The sequence below is a fragment of the Protopterus annectens genome, chromosome 3.part0 (genome assembly GCF_019279795.1).
Source record: "Protopterus annectens isolate FY-2018-M chromosome 3.part0, PAN1.0, whole genome shotgun sequence".
Taxonomy (NCBI): Eukaryota; Metazoa; Chordata; order Ceratodontiformes; family Protopteridae; genus Protopterus; species Protopterus annectens.
In genome coordinates, this window is record NC_056731.1 from 67,086,824 (window position 1) to 67,104,961 (window position 18,138).

Consider the following 18,138-nt stretch of genomic DNA (forward strand, 5'->3'; position numbering starts at 1 on the left):
CTGCATGTTATTACACAGTAATTTGCATGTTATTACACAGTAATTTGCATATGATACAGTACCAAGGTCATGTTATATATGTCACCAATTTACTTCCTCCCTATGTGCCACTGCACACCAAGCTATTTTGATAATGCACCAAACAATTTGTTTCTGAATACACCTCCTCGTCTGCTATCAGTTTATAGGTAAACATATTTTCTCCACACATCCCAAATTGCTATCACCCATCCATCATCTAGACTTGTTTTAAAGTTTTCTAGGGAAGTACTTTGCTTTTTTGTGCATATCATGCAAAATACTTTGTTAGCAATCTTCAAAGCCAGTCTAGGTAACTGAATGGGTGATTGCAAACTTTCACCTGAAATATGTGGGGAAACCTATCCAATTGGAGACAATGTCAGTTTTCTACGAGCACTGGATGATGTGGCTGAGTTTCTTGATGGTCTCCTTGGCCATAAGCATAATAAGACTATGAACCTAAAACAGGGATGGCATGCTACACAGCACATACAATATGAGATGAAACTTGGTAAAATTTGGAAAAGTGGAAGGTATCTCAGCAGCTTAGGTTCAGTTTAAGTAATGCACATACGAAAAAATAAACCTATGCAAAACGGCTAGCCAAGGCAACACAAGAAAAATAAGTCTGGAGCATGAAAGACCTTGAGGTTTTAACTTCAGACAACTTGAATTTTCTACAAAACCACATAATTTTACTTTAAAGCCAGTCAAGACAGTAACCGCCCAAAACCCAGCGATGCTTCAATTACCTTTTCAAAAGAAAATCTTCCCACAGTGCCAGCACCATCCCAAAGAGGAATGGTGCTCTTACTGTGACCCTGGCAACTCAAGTTTAATTGGCAATCCCAATTCCTGAGAAGTCATCCAGTGGTATAGGGTGATTCAACAGTTTTGCCAGCTGAGCTATCTCAGGGGTGAGGGTTACAGTTAAGGATTAGCATCAACTGGTAAAAAATAATGATGTTAGTCCAGAGGCGTGTACATGTATAGTTTAGACTAGAAAATGTAAATGGTCAGTGGGTAGGATACAGCAAGTATTTCCCTACTTGGCACCCCAATCTTAAGGGACAAGTCAGACAGGTATTAGGAAAGGTGGAGTGGAAGCCTGAGATGGGGCTCCAGGGCATGGCTGAGAGCAGATAGCAAGACAAGAAAAGTACAGTTTTGTACCTACCATAAATGTAGATGTTCGAGGATCCACATTGCTGCAGTCCTAACTATTGGGTAGTCCGCTGTCCAGTCGGCCCGAATACCAGAGTATATGGCTGACGTCGGTCAGGGCGCATTAGACTAACGTCAGTACGTCAGGGTACTAATGCGCATGACCGACGTCATATCCTCAGTCTTTTCTTGCCCCAGATGTCAGAAGACCCTAAAAAGACAAGGCCCAATATACCTGCACCAAAAATATGTACAATATATACAAAAATATATACAAAAATATCAGCATATAACCTCACCTACACAACCACCCCTAAACACAGAGGGGAAGGAGGGAGGGTAAATTGGACTGCAGCAATGTGGATCCTCGAACATCTACATTTATGGTAGGTACAAAACTGTACTATGTTCTTCGTTCCACATTGCTGCAGTCCTAACTATTGGGTAGAATCCCAAAGCAGAGGAAAGGGAGGCTGGCAAATCATAAAGCAGCAGGAGCTGACAACATGCCTTGCAAAATAGCTGTGGCAAAACCAGCCCTAGACTTAGAGTAGAGAGGAAGGTGATAATGCTTAGAGAAAGTATGCACTGAACTCCAAGTAGCTGCCTCCAAAATATCCTTAGTTGCCACCCCCCTTAGAAATGCTGTTGAAGTGGCAGTAGCCCTAGTGGAATGAGGCCTAATCCCAGCTGGAATCTCCTTGCCATGATGGGAATAACAAAATGCAATGCAAAACCCAATCCACCTAGAAATAGTTTGTTTTGACACAGGCTTGCCCTGTGAACTCAAGGCAAAAGAAACAAACAACTGCTGAGACTGCCTAAAATCCTTAGTCCTGCTTAAATAATAACGCAATTGCCTGTGTACATCTAAAGTGTGCAAAATCTTTTCCCCTTTATTTTGGGGGTCTGCATAAAAAGTAGGCAAATGAATAGTTTGGTTTAAAGCCACACTAGAAACCACCTTAGGCATAAAGGAAGGATTAGTACGTAATGATACCCTATCCTTATGGAAAATCAAAAGGGCTCTACTGCCATAAGGGCCTGCAACTCAGACACCCTTCTTGCAGAAGTAATAGCCAACAGAAAAGCAGTCTTCCATGACAAGTATTTCAATTCAGCAGTAGCCGAGGCTCAAAAGGTTGTAGAGTAAGTTTTTCCAACACAAAATTGAGATCCCAAGCAGGAGTAGGAGCTCTACGGGGGTCTTATATTCTTTGCCCCTCTAAGAAACTGCTTGAACAAAGGATGCGAAAACAATGGTGGGTCACAATCATAGTGAGCTGAAATTGCTGCAGCATGAATCTTAATGGAAGAGAAGGACAAACCTTTGTCCAATAACTCAGTAAGATATTGAAGAGCCACACTCAAATTAGGCTCAGAAATCTCCAAATTCTTTGCTGTACTCCAAAATAAAAACCTCTTCCATTTTTCTCGTACACTTTTCTTGTACTAGGTCTTCTAGCTTCCATAATCACATTTAAAACTTGTTGAGGAAGTTGAGACCTGCTGTGTTTCAACACAGAATATGCCAGGCTGTTAGATGAAGAGAGTGAAGCTTGACATTGAGCAGATGACCGTCCTTCTGAGATAACAGATGTGGAATCAAAGGTAAAGGCCATGGAGGCTTCCTTACCAGACTCCTTAGTAGTGGGTACCAGTGTTGCCGAGGCCAATCTGGAGCTATTAAAATCATCCTTGGCTTGTCTTGTCTGACCTTTAAGAGCACCTTTGGAAGAAGAGGCAGAGGTGGAAAGGCATACACATGAAGATTTTTCCAACTGAAAGAAAGAGCATCCACTCTCCAAGCTGTGTGATGAAACCCCTTTGTGCAAAACTTTGGCAGCTGGTGGTTTAGTGGAGAAGCGAACAGATCTATGTCTGGAGTTCCCCATGACACTGTCAATTTCTGAAATACATGAAGATCCAGTTTCCACTCGTGGGGATCCATGATTTGTCTGCTTAACACATCTGCTAAGGAGTTCTGTGCTCCCGGCAGAAACCTTGCCTGAAGAGTTAGTTGCAAGCTGAGCGGTCTCCCATAAAATCATTGCTTGCCTGCATAGAGGATAAGAATGTGTTCCCCCTTGTTTGTTGATGTACCACATGACAGTTGTGTTGTCTGTTAGAATCAACACCTGCCCTGGAAGAAGTAACTCCTTGAAAGCCATTAATGCAAACTGGACTGCTAACATCTCCTTCATGTTGATATGTAGATGCTGTAGTCTGGCAGGCCACTTGTCTTGTATCCACTTTCCATTTAGATGAGCTCCCAAGCAATGTCCGAGGCATCTGTCGTTAAAATCTGACTCGCCTCTGGCCGGGTCACAGAGAGTCCCTTGTTTAGGTGACATTCCTGAGCCCACCACAAAAATTCTGTTTGAAGGCAAGGTATTATTTGAATGACAGTGTCCAAATCCTGGCAGTGCTGTGTCCATACATTTTGAGATACCATTGCAGCTTCCTCATATGCAGTTTGGCATTGGGAAGCACCAGAATACAAGATGCCATGAACCCTAATGCTTGAAGGACTGTCCTTGCAGTCAGCATGGACTGATGAGATAGTTGATGGAAGTAAAGGGATAGACTCTTTTGTTTGTCCGGGGTTAAAAAGGCCATCTGGGCTGCTGTATTCAGTCTCACACCCAGAAAGCACATGTCTTGAGAGGGTACTAGACTGGACTTTATTTCGTTCACAGAATACCCTAGGCATCTTAGCACTGCTATAACATATTCCAGATGCTGTAGAAGGTCTTCCTTTTCTTGAGCCAGAATCAGGCAGTCGTCCAAGTAAGGATAGATTTGAATACCTTTTAGCCTGAAGTAAGCTATCACTGGAGCCAGAACCTTTGTGAATACTCTGGGCGCAGTAGATAAGCCAAAGGGCAATGCAGAGAACTGATAATGAGAATTTCCAGCTCGAAAACGCAGATACTTCCTGCAACTTAGTCTTATAGGCACATGAAGGTAAGCTTCCTTGAGATCTAAAGTTACCATCCAGTGATCTTTGCCCAGCAGAGGTTAAAACATGTTGTAACGTCAACATCTTGAACTTGGGAATGTCCAGATAAGTGTTGAGGATAGATAAATCCAAAATTGGTCTCCACGTGTTCCCCTTCTTTGGTACTAGGAACAGGCGGGAATAAAATCCTAGGCCCCTTTCTGATACAGGGACTGGCTGAATGGCCCCTATTTGGAGTAACAGAGAAATTTGCTTGTGAGCCTCTTTCCTTTGTGGAGGAGGAACGTCTGGCATGCCTTTGAAAGGGGGCAATGTATGGAAATAAAACCTGTAACCGTGGCGAATGATATCCAACACCCATCTGTCTTGAGTAATTAAATCCCAATTTTCTTTGAAAAGAGACAGTCTTCCTCCCAAAGGAGCTGCCAGACGAGAATCTACTGGCAGCTGAAAAGGCAGGTCATTGGGTCTGTTTACGAAAGGATTGACCCCTGCCCTCACCAGAAGTCTGAGCAGGTGAACTCCCTGTTCTAGGCCTAAAAGAACCTTGAGCTCTGCCCCTACCACGTCTAGACCTACCCCTAGACTGGGAATCATAAGCAGGATATGTCCATCCCTTAGTAGGCCAATTTCTACTAAACTTGGTGGCTGCACCTGCAAAAATCTTTAACAGTTTGCATAGACTTAGCTTTGTCCTCCATTTTCTTTAAAACTGCTTCCACAGGCGAACCAAACAACACATCAGACTGTAAAGGAGCATCCAAAATCCTTGTCTTAACATGCTCAGCTAAATTCTGATCCCTCAACCAGGCATGCCTGCGAAGAACAGAACTAGTGGCAGCCACCCTCGAGGAGGCCTGTACAGCATCAAAACCACATTGCAAAGAATGCTTACCCACTTGTTCAGACACATGAACTAAATCCAGCAACTCTTTACACTCAATACCCTCCGCCAAAGCATCCACCTTAGATTTCAGTTGTGAAAGGAGATAATTTTGATATTTTAGCATGTGAAACTGACAATTCAATGCCCTCATGGCTAAAGTGGAAGAAGTATACACTTTCTTTCCCCATCTATCCAAAGCCCTTGCCTCTTTATCAGTGGGAACAGGGTTTTTAACCACAGAGGCCTTAACACCCTTAGGTCCCTGAGAAATAGTTTCCGGGTCTGCCCTAGGACTCTTAAAAAGATACTTATGAGCTTCAGGCACCCTATAGTACCTATCAGGTTTAACAGGAGCAGGAGGCAAAGAATCAGGGTTCAGGGAAGCCTCTGCAAAAACATCTTCCACCACATTCAACACAGGAGGTATAGCTAAGGGCCTATGCTGGGGTAAAAACAAGAATTCCCTAAGCCTTTTCCTGGAATCAGAGTAATCCTGGCCTTCCCATTTAAAGTGCTCCCTCATGGAATGCAGAGTCTCTGAAAAAGAGAAATCCTCAGGAGGAGAAGCTGTAGGAGTGGAATCATCCACATCAGAATCAGAATAAGGAGGATACTCCTGCAAATCTTCCGCAGAAGACTCAGAAGCCTCTGAACCCTGCTCAAAACTATCAAACTCAGGTTCCACCCTAGGCCTCTTATCAGGAGGGGGCATAGAACCTCTAATCATAGTAATCAAATCTTCTGCCATTTTAAGCATATGTTTCTTAGGCACAGAACCTGAAGTGCTAGGAGAAGCCCCCACTGAAGCTAAACTTGGCCTACCTCTCAAAGAAGTTTTGGAAACAGAGGGAGAGGCTCTAACCACCTTGGGAAGAGAGGGAAGAGCAGTTACCTGAGAAGCCCCCTCAGCCTGGCCTACCTCCTGAGAAGGCACATCCTGTAACAGTAAAGTCTCTGCCTGAGACTCCAAAGAAACTCCTGGCAAAACCTCTGGCTCCACTGAGCCTTCTAAAGAACCGACGTCCAGGACTGCCGGTTCATCAACCCTAGGCTTCGCTGTTTTGTCCTTGCGCTTCTTGGACGAAGCGGGCGTCGGAGCATCCGACGGCATTTTATAATTGCAACGCTTCCCAAACACTAACCTGGCACAGTCTAACCTCCTCTTAATAGTGCGTTTGTTAAACCTAGCACAAGAGCGGCATCCAACAACGTCGTGCTCAGGCCCTAAACAAGGTATACACAAGGTATGGTAATCCCTATGAGGTATCTGTTTCCCACAAGAAATACAGTTATTCACTTTTTCTGACATCCGGTTAAATACTGAGGCAAGAAAAACCAAAATGTTCCCCAACGGGTACTTAGCCAACTCTGATTCGGTCTGAAACTCCGACTTCAGAAAATTTCAGAACGCCAACCTGCACTCGCAAAACTGCTTCTGCATCGGACCATGCGGCAAAAAAGACTGAGGATATGACGTCGGTCATGCGCATTAGTACCCTGACGTACTGACGTCAGTCTAATGCGCCCTGACCGACGTCAGCCATATACTCTGGTATTCGGGCCGACTGGACAGCGGACTACCCAATAGTTAGGACTGCAGCAATGTGGAACGAAGAACATCCAACACCTTTGTTAATCACCAGCATAGTACCACAAAGTTAAGTACTCACACCAGAGATATTTTTCCATATACACCAACAACATGTGGAAACACTGTAAATCACCTACAATACAGTCAAGTGCAGATAACTGTCTCGACAAGAGGTCAAGACTTCCAAGAAGTAAAAAGCCTTCTTCAAAGCTTCTCCTGGAATGTTGTCTCAATACCTCAAATATAATGAACAATGTTGCCAAAAATCAAGAGTAATATTCAAAAGAAGCACTCCAAGTACTAAAATATCTCTGTACTCAGACAAAATATATGCGATTATACAAAGATGGATCATTGTAATTCAATAACAAGGACACTGATCGGACAGACCAACCAATGTGCCTGTTGTAAAATCAACCATATACCAATAGAAAAAAGTCTGGTTGCTGAAGTAGCATTGAGCAGTCAAACTTTTCTATCAGCATATGCTTACAGCTCAGCAAAATACAAGAACATTAGTCAAATTCTTCAAATATAAATAATCAAAAATGTACCAGATTTTGCTTGTATTTAGACTGTTCTTCATAAAATCTCAGTGAAAGAAAAAAGAAAACAGCGAAGGAGATTCTCTCTTCTCCACTGCTTTCCCTGCACTGCACTGATCTTCTTTGCAAGCATGGGAAGTAAGTCCCATACTCATGTGCAGTACATCAGAAAAGGCAGAAGAATGCAGAGGAAAGTTACAGCACCACTACATGAAAACAGCACCACTATACGAAAACAATGAGAAAGATATGCAATTTCTTTTTTTTTTTTTAAATGTCATTGTGCAACAGCAATAACCCACAAGTTGGTGTGGGTATATCAGGATTTAAACACTCGGGCTTCACCCTCTGATCAAACCACACCAACCATGTTAAATTCTGATAAACCTACACTCACTCGTGAGTTACTGCTTAAATACAGCTCAAGAGCTGAAACAGTATCAGCACTCTAACCGTAATCATCCAGAGAATTAAGAAATGTTGGTACATTATATGAATTAAAAGTCTTCCAAAAACTACCTCACCCAACCATGGATGACAGCTGCATGTTCACAGTCTGTCACCTCAACTGACCAGTTCAACAAAAAGGACAGGGGAAGAAAAGGATCCACCAAGTACATGCAGGACTACATGGACAGATCTGAAGGGAAAATAGTACACTTAGTTAAATGTATTCATGTAACCCAATGACAGCTCAGTTCTATAATACATATACAGATTCTGCCTTACACTTTTATGTCATATCCTTCCTCCCATTTGAGCTTTTCTACTTGAATGTCCTTTGTAAATGATTCTGCTCAAAAGATGTGCTCAGTCAACAAATACAAAAACAAACAGTGTGGCAGAAGAGTGATGCTGCAATTATTATTCTATAAAGAAAGAGTACCTCCTAATGCTAAAGTACAGCTATCAGTAACAAGTAAAAACAGTATTCAAAATGAAATGCTGTACAACAATGGCCAATGAAGTAAAGTTCTCTTGGAGAACAGGTAGTGTGGTTAAATGATATAAAACTTAAAAGTGTAACATATATAGCAAAGAACTTGCATACACTTCCAGTACTTAAATTAAAAGCACTTACAAGATATTCACGCTGTGAATGCAGTTATACCATAGTGAAATGATGGCGCCAATGTATCCGTTAGACTGGTTAAGCTGTTATCACAGTTCATCACAGTCACATAGCAGCTACTACATCTTCAGTGTGGATACTTTGTATATCAGACCAAAAAGATTGGATACTTTGAAGCCATCATAAGAGTGGATACATTGGAGCCACCATTTCACTATGGTATAACTGCATTCACAGCGTGAATATCTTGTAAGTGCATTTAATTTAAGTACTGGAAATGTATGCAAGTTCTTTGCTATATACATTACACTTAAGTTTTATATAATTTAACCACACTACCTATTCTCCAAGAGAACTTTACTTCATTGGCCATTGTTGGACAGCGTTTCATTTTGAATACCAATTATTATTCTATGTTGTGCAGGTAGGGAGTAATGGGAGTGATGGATATCTGTATAAGCTGTCAATTTTACTCACATGAAATACTGTGCAAAGTCTTTGAGTAAAGATTTGTATACAGAAAAGAAACCCAAACTGTACAATGAATGCATCACAAGTCACATGGAGAAGATTAAACAACCTTAGCTTGCATTTTATAGGACGTGAGACAGAAGAAAAGCTATGTCTGCAACATTCTATATATTAAAATTCATACGCTGGGATGGAAAAAATATCTAAATATCATAAGACTTACAAGTTATAAACTACACATACATGATGGAAACTTAGAAAAGCAATGTTAGAAATCAGTTCAATGACAGTGACTACATTTCTGAGCAGTTTTCCAGATAACAGCATTAGGTGTAAAACAGTAGCTGTATTAGAAAAATTGTGAAATACATACAATGATATACTCTGAGGACATTAACATTGGTTATATGATCAGTCAGCACAAGTTTGTTTGTTTGTGTCTTCCGGCTTTTCCCGGTTAGGGGTCGCTACAGCGGAACTCCGGACCGCTAATGATTGGCAGTTGATTTTTACGTACCGGCTTGCCAGGCCTGATGCACAACCTTCAACGAAGATACGCCCATTCACGCATGTCTCCATGCAGAAGACGCTCTAGCTGAGAATCGAACCGGACAGCGTCTTACTATGAGGCGACAACGCTACCGCAGCACCACCACCATGGGTATCAGTCAGATAATTAAGTTATTTTGTACTGGCAGATTTCTGTTTCTTTGTGGTAATGAACAAAACACCAGCATGGCACCACAAACAAAAAGTTTCTATCAATGGTGTAGTTGCTAGAAGTCTGACAACAGGACAGGAGACAAAGCAATCAAAGGTGTGCTTAAGTACTCTTGCAAAGCACCTGGGCTATACCACTACCTATTTCCTGCTGGATACCTATGGCTTGCTGCAGGATGACAGCAATTGGTATGTCCTTAGCATCTTTGCAGACAACGCTCAAAGGGAGTGGGTTAAATACAACGTAAAACACCACATCAATCTACAGCATGATGGCCTTAAAGGAGCTATCTGGACATCTGCAGCTATCAAGTCCCTTAGCTGCAAAAGATCTGCTAGTCTGGAAGGGGGGTTTAAGGTCATGTACTGGGTAAGTAAGATGTCAGAAAAGAGGGGGGGGGGGTTAAGATAATTATCTAATACCATTTTGTGTATCTGGTCAACAGCCTCATCTCTACTGTGAAGATGTATAATGGAAAAAAAATCAGGAAATAGTTTAGTTTCCATAGCATTATATATTATTCAGTGTCTACTGTTTCCGTATATACAAAAGCAGCAAGGATTCCTTAGGAGGAGTGCATTTTATGGAGTATAACAAAAGGGAGAATACAAGAGTTAGAAAAGAAACTCAATCAATAAAAATTAGTCTGTTACAGTAACACCACCAAAGAATTTTCAAGGAAGAAAAAAATAGAAGGTGGTAAATACAATATATATGATATGTAGGTGAATGCACAAGTGCATATCGCCAATAATAAAAAAATTACCTGATGGAATCAATTCTGGATTTTCGTCTTCGACGTTCGTAGTCTGGTACAGCATGCCACTGAAATGTCAATCTCCAATCAAAGCCACCAATCATGGGCTCCCCTGTCTGCATGTAAAACTCATAGGTATTCCAATCGATAGTATCGATAACAGGACAGAGTATGGCGGTTTCATTCTCTGCAATCCTGTGACATAAGAAAAATATACTTATTCTAAAAAAACAATGCACCATATCATTTTTTTCTACAATTTACAATAGCCTTTTTAACATTGCTCTCTTCTCTCTATCTGTCTTCCTTCAATGACAACGAATATTCTATAACAAAAGGCTAAATAAATATTGTAATGGTTCAGTGGTGGCATTATGGTGACCCAAAATCAACCCAGAGCAAAGTGAAACAAATGCAAGCCAAGACAACAAAAGAGTGAACTGCAAAACTCTGACGATACATCGACCGTCACATCTAAGTCAGGAATCCACATGTATTTTTGTGTACAAAAAAGCCAGCCATATGATACAGGCATGTTTGCAGACATAGCTAAATTTATTACTGAACTTTTTTTTGTTGACCATGTTATTCCACTAGGTATTCAGGGGTCACTGGGGTGTAGTTCATGCTGACTAGGGAACCCTGGGCAGTATACCCTAAGTGTCTTTTGATCTTTTCCATTCACCTGAGCTGCCACAAACTGGCAAATAGGACCTTAGCTTAATGTCGTCTCTTAAGGATGAGATTTCAGGAGTGCAACAACCCTCTAATACTGCACTAAAGTGTCAGCGTTACAAAATTAATTCAAGCACCTTATGTGGGAACTGAACTCACATACTTCTAGTCTTTCAGCATCGATATCTCTCAATGTAAAGGTTAGGACAAAAGAGCTAAGTACCTGCTATTCCACACACTATTCTTATAAGAGACTGCTTTGATAGTAAAACTAAAGAATTTGTCATGTCCTGAGGGAGGGTTAACATATAGATCAGGAGGTTATGACATGAAAGTCAAGGTGCAAACTTCAATGATGTCACTAGGAAATAGAAATCGGGGGTCCAAGTGAACAATATATAAAGAATTACTAACATTTGTTTTCAAGTGTCTATGAAGACCACACACTGCAAAGTGATGCCAAGATATCTTTAAGTAAGATGACCCATACGTTTCAGAAGCCCAGAAGTTAAATGTGAAAAAAACTTCACACCTCTACTACTTGTAAATACAACAAAGACAATCATTTCATGCCTGACGCTGATGCTGTACTACTGTTTATCACAGTGACAATACCACTGCTACATTTATAATACACACTGTGCTCGGTTAATACTGCGGTGGTGGTACTGCGGTAGCGTTGTCGCCTCACAGTTAGATGTTGCCCATTCGATTCTCAGTTAGAGCGTCTTCTGTGTGGTGACATGCGTGAATGGGCATTCCTTCGTTGAAGGTTGTGCGTTAGGCCTGGCAAGAAAGCACGTAAAACTCAACTGCCAATCATTAGCGGACCAGAGTTCCGCTGTGGCGACCCCTAACCGGGAAAAGCCGAAAGACACAAACAAACTGTGCTCGGTTAATAGCACAAAAATTAGAGGAAAAATAACCTTGTAGTGTATGGACCACCACATTTACACACTGAATTTGAGAAAAAAAAATCACTTTATTATGATACAAGAAAGGTGCTTAACACAACTTTAAGCAACTCTCAGTGCCATTAAGCAATAGTCTCTCACAAGAGAGAAACAGTAGCTAGTGTTGGTTACTACAGAACAGCAGTGAGAAACTAAAACAGCTTTAAAAGATGTTAGATACTTCATTATCTCTCATACAAGTGTAGCAGAGTGAAATGTCTTAACCTTTTAAAACATCAGAGGGTCATTTAGCGTTTGACCATTGTCTGCGAGACTGTGCCAAGTATTTTATGGCTTTCAAAGCAGTAGAAACTGCATTCCTACACTTTTTTTAATCTGATAGTACATTGAAAACTATAGAGACTATTCCTTTGCAATAACACTGAACTAGATATATTACTTAAACCTATACCCTGATCTTTACATATACAATCATAACCGTATTGCAATGTGTCTCTTACTCTAATCATACTGTTTATCAGGCTTTAGACTTCCTATCATTCACACCTCTGTCTTGTAATTTCAGAACTACAAATTACAATAATGTTATACAGTAATTATCTTTCAGTCAGTTCAGTTTCACATACAATCTCCTATACAACCTATAGGCATTCCTCTTAATTCTAAACAGCAATCACTAAAAAAAACCCTTTAATATCCATCAATCTCCCACATTTCCCACTTTTCTCTTGATCAGCCTACATGATTGTGTTTCTTGCATTCATTATTTATATTTCTGTGCACTTTTCTACTTAAATGGTCATAATAAACCATTTACACTCTCAATCACATATTTATGTGAATAATGACCACACAGTCCAAATGAAATAAACTACTTTGAACAGCTTTGCTCCTGTTCATGACCTCTGACAATATGACAGGTACTGCCTATCCACCATCCTACATAACCCTTGATCAGTTATTAGATAAACCCGTGCCTGACCTGTTGCCATATGACAACTTATGGGTACTATGTCCTTAAAGAGGTGTTCCATCGAACTCCTCTTCATCGACCCTTAAAACGCAAACTCTCATAACAGCAAACGGTCACATCAGCAATTTCTTTCTCAGGGAAAGAAATCTCTTGGCCATCCTGGTTAGTTTGCAGTTTTCCCCACTGTAGTGCGATCTCAGAGTTGGTACATTTAGTTTGGGGGAGTGAAGCCCCCCACTTTGTAGCATTTGTAGTGGTCTGTTCTTTTTAAGGCAAGCAATTTCTTTCCCAGAGAAAGAAATCATTGATGTACGAGCTACACGCTCTAGGGACCTTAACCTTGTCACCACAATAAACAGAACATGCTGGAGGGATAGATTCCTGTCCCAGAGACTTCCCATACTCTGGAACAAACTACCTATGTATATCAAACAAAGCTCCTCATTAGCACTCTTCAAGAAAAATTTTGATGATTGGATGGGAGACAGGAAATTCACCCCAGGGATCACTTCTGTGGCTCTGCTCGACAGTGGCACAGGAAAATAATTTTCTTGGGTGGAGAAAGCCAGGGTACCTTTGGCTAGGTTTATATAGGTCCTAGGGCCAATAGCCTAGTACCTACCTATGAACCTATGGATGCTCGCTGTTATGAGAGTTCACATTTTAAAGGTCAATAAAGAGGCGTTCAAAGGAATGCCTCTTCGAGGATATAATATAGACCCCAACTTATTGCTCAGCTCAACATTCTAGCCTCCTCTGACATTTGAAGCTAAGGTACTTAGTCTTATTTCACTACATTTATCTTTTCTTTATTTTAGTATCTAATCGTATTAAGCATTCTATCACTCCCATATGGTCAATCATACTTCAATAATTATAATCAAATCTCCTCCATTACCTTCTTCAAACGCAACCAAGATCAATGGATAAGCAACCACAAATTCACTCCTGGAGTTGTGCCCATGTCCCCAGTGGAAAGAGGAAGTCGTATTAACTACCATAGACCCTTACCTTTGTGAACTTCACTCACCTAATCACTGACAGTTGGGGCAACTTGGGATCAATATGGCTAGGCTTGTAAGGGCTCCACGGCCATTAGCCAAGTAAAATGCTATGAACCTATACAGCATGCATATTTACACAGGCAACATAACACCCTTCAAATCTGGCTAAAACTGTAAGGCCCCCACCCCTTCAAGGTACCCTTTGTATCATAATACTTGACCACCACAATCACCCTATCATAAATAAGTCATTAACATCTTCCATAGTCATACCTTAACCCTCGCTGCCAGCTTATCTCATTCCCTACTCCTTTCCAAGAAATATATCAGATCTGTGTAACATCTAGGAGACACAACAAATTTTTTATCTACTATTTTCATTCACTAACAATCAGAAGGCTTTTATCATCATGCTGCCTTTGAAGTCTTCCAGAAGTATAAAGCAAACAGCCACTGCTAAGCTCAAAAAGACTACAATGACTCAAATTTATACTTTCTCATAACCAAGTCATCCAGTTTAAAGCAGCTTTTACATCTACTAACAGGAGTCCCTACAGGACTGGACCTCAAAGAGCTCCTTAGAGGTAGTATTAACAACATGACAGGACGCCAATACACATAAATGCTAACTGGTAAGGCAGTCGGAATTAAACTAGCCCAACAATTATTGCTTTAAACATTTGCTTGAATAATAGCTGTAGTACCCAACAATATAATCATGTGTCACATCTAGCTGTCATAATCTTAACAATCTCTTTACATACATTAGTTGCCTACCATTTGACCACTTAATGTCATGCTAAGTATCATAGTTTCAGTATCAACATATTTTATCTATCCTTCTCTATATTTCAGGTACTTCAAATCACCATATTTATCACTACTGTCCACACAAATAACCCTGCACTTTAATTCCACAGTAAAAAAATGCATCCATCTTTTTACAAAGCACACATCTTAGACTTAATAACATTACATTTTGTGTGCATGTTCTTCAGTTTAATATTATATCTCACTTCAGCATTACTCATCTGCATTACTTACATCACTTTAAGATTCTTGCTACATACTTTAATCATCTTCATTTAAATTCTGTGCATAACTGCCATGTCTCAGAAGTTTCAATATTAGCCTGTGTCTGTAAGAAAGAAGGATGAAGCCTGACCACAACTCAGATGCCCCAAGTACTAAAAGAGATTGGCAGGGGAGAGTGAGAATGAGTGGATTACAATCTTAACTAAACTGGAAAGAAGAAAATGGTTTCTTCCAATGAGTCAGTTGCTCCCATACAAATGGAGCTTTTCATGTCAGCAATAGCCAAGAATGAGGGGACATGGAATCAGTGATCCCAAGCCACTAACGGCAGTCCTCAAATTAGTGTGTATGTAGGAGTGCAGCCATATGAGAAGTATGCACAGGGCACCCCTGCAATGATATATGTGGCCATGTCAGCTAGCAGGGGCAGGGTTAGGGATATAATGTACAGTTGTGTAAGTTGCACTTACCCTTAAGAGTAGATGTTTGAATTTCTCACTTGTGTTTCCCTGGTCAGGGAACAATAACTAGCTAGCTTCACACAGCTCTGGCTCCAACGACTCCCACCCCTACACACACACAACTTCACTCTGACTGCTGACTGGCCATCTCCAAGGAGGGAAATCAGCAGTCGGACTGAAGATTTCTTCAGGACTTTCTTGCCCATACAGGAAGAGAAGAGCCAGATAATCCAGAATAATGATAATAATTAAAAAAAAAACAAAAAAAAAAACAATAACAGCACAATAACAAATAAAGTAGAAACACACAAAGCCAAATTTCATACTCCAACAACTATATACAAGAATAGGGAGAAGAAGGGTGTGTGTGGCTACTGCAGTAGTGAGGAATTCAAACATCCATTGTTATGGGTAAGTGCAGCTTACACAACTGTATGTTCATCATTTCCACTGCTGAAGTAGCCTGTAGCCTATATAGGTTAATTATCAAAACGTTTCCAAACTGGGAGGAGGAAGGATAAGGATCCACAAGTCCCTGGAGAGTGGCCCCAGTAAAGATCACCTGGACCTTGAAAAGGGCTCACATTTGTAAGGCTTTGTAAAGGTGTGTAGAGAGGAAAATGTAGCTAGCTCTAGAATGCTTTTATAGTCCTCTCCTTTCCAGTATGCCATCAAAGAAGACAAGGCTCTAGTAGAATGTGCTTTGGTACAGCCAGGAATGGATTTGACATGGTGGGAACAACAACAAGCAATAGCAGAGGACAAACACCTGGAAATTGTCTGTTTAGATCCAGGGTGTCCATTTTCGGTTCCTAAATAAATAGCCAGTTAGCTCTTCCAAAGGACTTAGTTCTGTCAAAATAGTACCTGAGCTGTTCAAAAGGTGACATATTCAACTTCTCCAGCAAAAACTTGGGATTCCAAGGAGAGAAGCAATTTATTTCCTAGGAGTTCTCAGGTGTAAAACTCTTTTTCCAAAACTATTTTACCACAGAGAAGAGAGGATGATCCATGGACAGACCTGCTAAAACAGCTGCAAGATGAACCCTTAAAGAGGTTCAAGAGAGGCCAGAGGAAAGTATCTCACACAAGTATATGAGCAGTAGTTGTAAAAAATCCATAATGGTCACCTGGTTATTGGTTAGGCACAAACTAGAAAACCGATTCCACTTCCAAATATTAACCATTTTCTAATAACAGGTTTTCTTGACCCCTTTATTACCTGCTGCACATCCTCTTCAAATATGTGCCTTAAAGTATTAGAATTGAATCATCCAGGCAGTCAGTTGAAGTGGATTGAGACCGGAGTGTATCAAACTCCCCCGCCTTTTGTGAGTAGAGCCAGTCTGTGAGGTAGGTTGTGGCAACTGCCCTTTGCCAATTCTATAAGAAGGTTAAACCAATGTTGCCTGGGGGAAAAGGAAGTTACCATAGTGATTTGTGTGAAATCCTTCTGAATCTTCTTCTGGAAATCAATGGAAAGGAAAATTCCATTCCAACAGAATGAGAACTCATCTGCTTTCCAGGCTTGCTTACAAGGAACCCCAGTGCAAAATTTGTTTAGTTGTCTCTTCCAAAAGGAGAATAATAGATCTATTAGAGGTGTTCCCCACAACTGGATCAATTCCTGGAAGACCCCCCCCCCCCATTCAATTTCTGCATCTGAGGGTCTATCCTGGTCTTGCTCAGCTTGTTTGCCCCTATGTTTTGGTGTGACAGAATGTTAGATGCTTGGAGAGTTAACTATTCTAAGAACTACATCCCCAGCCATCGTAGCCAGACTGCATGGGGGTGGGTTGACCTTGCCATCTCCCTGCTTGTTTATGTAACACATAAATGGGTTCAATTTACATTGTCAAAAGGGCTGTTCATCGAATGCCCTTTCACCGACATCTAAACACCGAACTACCAAAACTTCCAACGACCACATAAGCAATTTTTTTCCGAGGAGAAAAAAATCGCTTGGCCGTCGTTAGAAATTTGCCCCTTCCTCCACTGCAGTGCAATCTCAGAGTAGGTATAATTAGTTTGGGGTGACAGTTTGCTTTCTTTGTTGTTGGCCAAGTGATTTTTTTTCCCCTGGGAAAAAAATTTGCTTATGTGGCCATTCAAAGTTTTGGTAATTCAGTGTTTACGTGTTGATGAAAGGGCGTTCGATGAGTTGCCCTTTCGACAACGTAATATAGACCCCACATAACTGTGGTAACGTCTATAATGACTTGAAGAGGTCATGGTGACCATAGGTGATGGAGAGATTTCAAGTCACAGATCAAAGTCAACATCTCATTTATAATGATGTGCTTTGGTCTATCTAAATGACTTCACAGGCCTTGCACCTTTATCCCCATGTAAACTGTTCCTCTAGCAAAATCTGAACAGTCTGTGGTGAAAGACTGATTTGGTATCTGAAGAGAGAAAAGGAGAACTGAGTTCAGTTGAATTTGTTGTCTCCATCATGCAGTTCCATTTTTAGAAAGCCCATGACTGGAATTTGATTCTTCCAGAGGATGTAAATACTGGGTCAATGTGTTTATTAGACACCAATGCATCTTTCTCATGTGCAACCTGGCTAGGGGAATCATGAGAATCAAAAAAAGTTACAAACCCTAGGATCCTGAGAAAATCTCTTGAAGTCTGAGACTGACTGGAGAAGTGGAGAAAAGATTTGTTCTCCTGTGGCAAAAAGGCCTTTTGAAGAGAAGTAACTAGAAGGCAGCCAAGAGGCACAATCTTATGAGACTGCATCAAGAATTCTGCAACATTTATCTGGAAGCCTAGACTGGTCAGAAGAGACTTACACATGTTAATGCCTCCTGACATCTAGATAAAGACTCTGCAAAGATAAGTATGTCATATAAAAAAGGAAAAAACGTGAATGCCATTTCA

The 18,138-nt window shown here is 40.8% G+C and overlaps 1 protein-coding gene across 1 annotated transcript in view; it reads right to left on the reverse strand.

The window, feature by feature from the left end:
- Positions 1-18,138, reverse strand: part of LOC122796259 (polypeptide N-acetylgalactosaminyltransferase 4-like) — a 768,714-nt gene that overhangs the window by 516,583 nt on the left and 233,993 nt on the right. Inside the window, exon 4 of the mRNA XM_044064588.1 lies at positions 10,200-10,385. Within this exon, the coding sequence (XP_043920523.1) occupies positions 10,200-10,385 (186 nt within the window). The remainder of the gene's footprint in view (positions 1-10,199; positions 10,386-18,138) is intronic.